This window comes from Morone saxatilis, unplaced genomic scaffold (genome assembly GCF_004916995.1).
Source record: "Morone saxatilis isolate NCDOM2014 unplaced genomic scaffold, NCSU_SB_2.0 Contig11, whole genome shotgun sequence".
Lineage (NCBI taxonomy): Eukaryota > Metazoa > Chordata > Actinopteri > Moronidae > Morone > Morone saxatilis.
Genome location: NW_023339663.1, coordinates 2057331 through 2063388, shown reverse-complemented (window position 1 = coordinate 2063388; position 6058 = coordinate 2057331). Strand labels below are relative to the sequence as shown.

At 39.4% G+C, this 6058-nt stretch overlaps 1 protein-coding gene across 1 annotated transcript in view; it reads right to left on the bottom strand.

Annotated features, from left to right (window-relative positions):
* Positions 1 to 1913: 1913 nt before the first annotated feature.
* The window catches only part of LOC118321095 (potassium voltage-gated channel subfamily G member 4-like), an 8129-nt gene continuing 3984 nt past the window's right edge, over positions 1914 to 6058 (bottom strand). The window contains exon 2 of the mRNA XM_035652287.1: positions 1914 to 2851. Coding sequence (XP_035508180.1) covers positions 2009 to 2851 — 843 coding nt within the window. The 3' untranslated portion in view covers positions 1914 to 2008. The remainder of the gene's footprint in view (positions 2852 to 6058) is intronic.

Genomic DNA, 6058 nt, shown 5'->3' with positions numbered 1-6058 from the left:
TAACCTGTCCTGGAGTAAAGTTTTTAAGGTTACAGGAGTGTTTGTTGTTCTGGTTATAGAGGAATGGAGTCCTTAAACACAGGACATTTAGCATTGTTAAACCGGGTTCCTTTCCTCAAACACAACCAGGTTTTTGGTTAGATGCTTTGCGATACTACTAACAATGTCTGCTTACTATTATTTAATGTTTTGAAGAGTTTATTACTTCACTACAAACAGTCTAACCTGTCCTGGAGTAAAGTTTTAAGGTTACAGGAGTGTTTGTTGTCTGGTTATAGAGGAATGAGTCCTAAAACACAGACATTAGCATTGTTAAACCGGTTCCCTTTCCTCAAACACAACAGGTTTTTGGTTAGATGCTTGAAACAATGTCTGTGGTTAACACAAGCTTAAGAGATTTTCAAGTTTTTAATACATAAAATGTGTCAGTAAATACCTCATCCGTAGATTTTGTAGCTTTTACGTGTCTTAAAAAAGGCAGTTGCTAACAAGTGGCTAAAAGTTGTGTTCATTTGTGAAGATTATCTTGTTTGTTCGACACAAAGCTTCTTTAGAGCAACAATTCAAAATCTTCTGGGTTGGCCTACAAGAATACGTCTCTACACCTGGACCCATGAAAGAACGCTAATGCTACCCCTCATTTTCCCGTTAAAATAACATGAATGAAAACTAACGTCTAACGGGAATCAGTGCTTACGTTACCAAACGAGGCTAACAAGCTTCCTGTTTCTGAGTGGAACACAAACGTAAAAAGAAAACTCCAAATGTTCGATGTTGTAAAGGGACAGTCGGTGGGAAATGCTAACGGCTAACAGCTAACGTTATGTGAACTTGTGAAATTCTAGTATCCGATGTTATGACGAGCGTCTCCCGTAGATAACGTAGATTTTGTGCGGTCGCCATGTTGGCGAGGTCAAGAAACGCTATGACTGTAAGTCGTTTAATTCTGAACCGATTTTCATGAAATTAGTATTTTTATAAATGTGAGAAACTGAACTTGACACTGGTTAATTTACTGAATTAATCCAGTAACTGGTGGCGAGTGAATTACAGATTTTGTAGTGAAGTTTGCATCTTTTTATACTGTTGACCAGCAGATCTTGACCTCTCCAATATGGTGACCGCACAGCCAATGAGGTATCCACGTTTCTGTATCTATGGTGTCGCCCACCAATGCTGGGAAAAGCTTCATCCTCTTTAAGAAAATGTAAAAATGTGCAGAATAATTGCAGTAAGATTATACAATTAATATTTTCTTACACAAAGAGATTTAAATTCAACTTCAAACCTGCAGTGAGGAACTTGTGTCTCCCCCTTCTGGCTCATCATTACCGGAGCTCTGTGATAAACAGACAGGTTTACCTGGCAGTGATAGGCTTAATCAGCATTGTGTGAACTTTTTTGGCAAAAGTAAAAGTTAATTTACATGTAAAAGTCTCTGCACTTCAGATTTAAGCAAAGGTTTATTATTTAGTGCTGCATGTAATGTATTTGCTGATATGAAAAGAGCTCAGTATAACCTGATAGGTACAAGATAGAGTCAGCTTAAAAGGTCCAGTGTGTAACATTTAGGAGGATTTAATGGAAATAAATGGAATAAAATATTCGTAGGAATGTTTTTATTCGTGTATAATCACCTGAATATAAGACTCATTGTGTCTTTGTTACTTTAGAACAAGTTATTATCTATAGAGTCTTTCTACTGTAGCCCAGAACAGACAAACCAAACACTGACTCTAGGTTATCAACCTGGGAGTCGAGGCTAAGCTAAACCTAAAGCTTCATTAGGGGGGAGTATTCAGTTGGTTGCAATCTGCAGCTTCACCACTAGATGCCACTAAATCCCACACACTGGTCCTTTAAGGGCTGAAGCATGAATCCACAACAGGAAGTGTAATCCACAATATAACAGTCTAAATGTGCTTATATAGGGTCGAGTATGTTGTCAAGTGTCACCATTTTTAACCAATAATTAATGAAGAAAAGTGTCTGGCTGCTCTCTTCCCGCTCAGAAAGCTGTAGATGGAAGTGTGGACTGAAGACTCCTGCGTGACGACAGCCCGTCTTTATCGTCCTTGGACGCGGACGTGAGCTCATCTGGTGACAACTCGACTTTGGACCAACTCTCCTCCGACTCTGCAGCGATTTCCTCGCCTCTCTCTTCCTTCCACAGCCGCTCGTACTCCTGCTTCAGCTCCTGGTAGGAGCGGGAGAATGTGTGGAAGATGGACGTGGCAGGGAACGCCATAATGAGGATGCCGCTCAGGATGCTGGTCAGCGCCACTATCTGTCCGGGGATGCTGCGTGGCACCATGTCGCCGTAGCCCACCGTGGTCATGGAGATGATGGCCCACCAGTAGGAGGCCGGGATGCTGCTGAAGCTGTGTTGGGGGTGCGTGGCGGCAAACGGCGCCAGTTCACTCTCCGCTAGGTGGACCAGAGGCGAGAAGAGGGTCACGGCCACGCAGACGAACAGCAGCAGCAGGCCGAACTCCCTAATGCTGCGCTGCATCGTCAGTCCTAAAGTCTGCAGGCCCAGAGAGTGGCGAGCCAGCCGCATCACGTACAGGATCCTCAGCGCCCGTAGGAGGCGCAGGATCAGACTCAGCTTGTCCAGGTAGCCTCTGCCGGCACCCATGATGACGTCCTCCTGCGACTCATCTCTGACGTCGACCACCAGGGACACATAGTACGGAAGGATGGCGATGGCGTCGATGATGTTGAGTGGACCGCGAGCGAAGGCCAGCTTGCTCTGAGCGTTGAAGAATCGCAGCACGAACTCCAAAGTGAACCACGCCACGCAGATGGACTCCACCACAAACATACTGCGACACTTCTGGGAGCACTCGCCCTGCAGACACAGAGACGCACTGTGAGCGCCATCGATCGTAAACACGTACCGTAAAACGTAAACATAACAGAACACATCATAAGATAATGAGTACTTTCACTTTTGATAATTTAACTACATTTTAAAGTCAATTTGAAATTTAAAAGTGTTCTTAAATAGTTTTTACTCTGTATTTTGTTTTCACAGTACAAATAAAAATGACAAAATTAAGTCAGTGTCACAACTACTTATTAAGTTACTCAAAAGTTTCAATGTAATCCAATTCAACGCTTTTCTGAGTTAAATTAACTTATCTGGTTTTACAGTGAACTTGTCTTTATTTAATTCATTTTTTATTCAAGCTCCTGCTCAGGAAAGATGGGAAATACAATAAAATTGTTCATTTAAACCAGTATGAATATTACTCGTATCAGATAACGTATCAATTATCAATCATCCGTTTGATAATCTGATACTTTGGTGCTCGTGGTTTCTGTAAAATGAACCTAAGCAGCTTAAAACTCACTCAAGCAGGCGACCCGGTCGACTTTAAGAGGTTTTATGCATGCAGATCATTTATATAAAATCTAATTGAGACCTGTATTTATTTGTCAAAACGTGCATCCACATCAGGTTGACGGAGCTGGATTCAACATTTTGCACCACTATGACTCTGCAAAGATACTCTGAAGGCTGCTTTTCTGTCTGTGACTTCAGGTCATCCACACAGAGGATAAAAATAGTAAACTGAGGGACCCGGACAGTCAATATGTGTCAAACACTTCATCACAGGTTGGTTAGAGATGTTACTGAGTAAATGACATGTGAGCAGATTGTGTCTGTAGATCGAAGAGAATCAGTAATCATTACTTATTGATGGTGGAAATAAAGTTTTTACTGTGAAAAATAAGATTCTACCATGTAACAGCTGTTTTTTAATGGAGTTTGGTTTAACAGTGTTGAGCAGAGGGTATTTAACCTTAATAATTCACATAAATTAAACTTAAAGTGCTATCTATGACATTTATAATAAAAAAAGAGTGTTAATGCCTTTTAATCAAAGGATAAGATCATTAGTTTTTGATAAGCGGAATACATCGTTTTAAGTCTTTCTGGCACATTTTTGCTCCTCATATGTTGTCAAACTAAAATAAAAACGTTTCTACGTGTTTGATAAAAATTTAAATCAATAGCAGCTGTTCCTTTCAGAAAACACTTTATTGATTTGAACCATTCTTTTTAAAACTTTATGAAGCTGCAACACTAAATCACTGGCGTACCCTATAAAGACATAATATTGATCTTCTTCTTTTATTTTAATACATCAATTGCAGTTTTATGTCAACATTAAAATTCACTACTGATGAAAAAAGCTTAAAAACGTTGCAGAATATATATTTTATTTTAAATGATAAAGATGTTACAGATATTTAATTAACTTCATCTCTACCCTCCAGTAAAGTAGGCCACTGAAAGAAACTTTTTATAAACTTCACAGCACTTAAATTGATTCATACAGAAACTAAAATAAGTGTTTAAAAAAAAGAGTCTGTTGCAATGTGGAGATATTAAAGTGGGGAAAAAAATCTATTTCCATTTCAGTATCTTTAAATGACTTAACTATGGCAGAAACAAAGAAAACAATACCCTCTAATGAGGAACGGTCACCATCACAAACTTAAATTACTACAATTATTTTTTAAATTACACATAATGAGCGGCTTTCTGTTTACTGACAAGAAGTGGTTAAAGGACAGGATTCATTAAGCGTTCAAATCAATAGTTTTAATCTATAATTCTGTACCACAGGAGATATAACTCCTGGGAATAAGTGAATTATTTGTGAAGGAAGTATTCAGGAAATGAGGGTGAACTTGATCTGAACTTTGTGCCTGCCAACATGTTGATGGCTTTACTATCTTTATCTGGCTGTTAGCGCTTAAAGCTAACGTCTGTTTCAACATCCAGGCAGCTGAAGAGAAACCAACAGACGTTGAACATGAAAGATAGAAGATATTGTATGTACAAAACAATACTGTAGCTGACTTCAGGTATTTCCCTTTTTAAGGTTATTAAACTTGAATATTGAACAGAGATTTATCATCATAGCAACCATAACTAGGTACAACAGGCCTCAAAGGTCAAGGCTCCTTTCCAACACAAAAAATACAAAAGTAAAAGTGTAAGAAATTGATTAAACAGCGTTTTTCTGTTGTAGCTTCAGCCACAAACGTTAGTATGCCTCGCCAACCTGCAGTAGCACTGACACCAAGAGTTAGCTTTGTTACAAGGTTGGTCAGTGTTATTCTTTATCACGGTTCCCACTCTTTAAGAAATCATTATCCCAGACTTTTCCAGGACAATTTTCAGGGGTTTTCCTGAACCATACATTGCTTACAATCAAATTTATTTTTTTTAACAGAAAATGTATCTTCTAACCTATTAGCCTATTAAAATATGATTTACAAATGACCATCTACGGCCTTTTCTAAAATAGACTTGACAGCAAAGGTTGTTCCCCTTTTCATCCATTAAACTCGCTTCGAAATATCATAGCGAGCAGATTGTCCGACCAACAGTTGAGTTTCAAGTTTGATATGTTTTATCATACATGTTGTTTATGATAACTAGTCTCTAAATTTTCAGGTGTTCCAGGTTTTCCAGGACAGGTGGGAACTCTGTCTATTTGTCCACCAGATTTCTCCTTTCATTCCTGATCCTGCCACTCCCATCTACCCTCTGCAGTCACCTGATTCACCTGAGCTCCCCGCCCACCTCCCCACCTGCACCTCGTTCCCTGATCAACCGCTCACTACATAAACCAGCCCAGATCATTTGTTTGTCAGTTTGTTCTCTACCTAAATCTGACCTGAATATGTTTGCATGCCAGTGACTCGGCCCAGGCCACTGAGTGCACCTAACTATTTATGTGATTAAATTCTTGAACTGTTCCTGACTGCGTTTGGGTCCTATTGTTACTGCCACAAACTACCAGCCATGACAAGCTTAACATTAGCTAAATAATGAATGTTTTTGTTTACTTAAGAACCAAATAAAAGTGTGTTTACTTTAAGAAAAAGCCCCGTTTAGGGTTAACACATCCTCAATGTGGGAGCGGCGCTTTATCAGAGTTTAAGCTAACATTTGCTGCTCTGTAGATTTGGCGATGATTACCGAACACGACTTTATATTTGCTGCATGAGGCCAATTGTTCCAGAAGTTACCAGG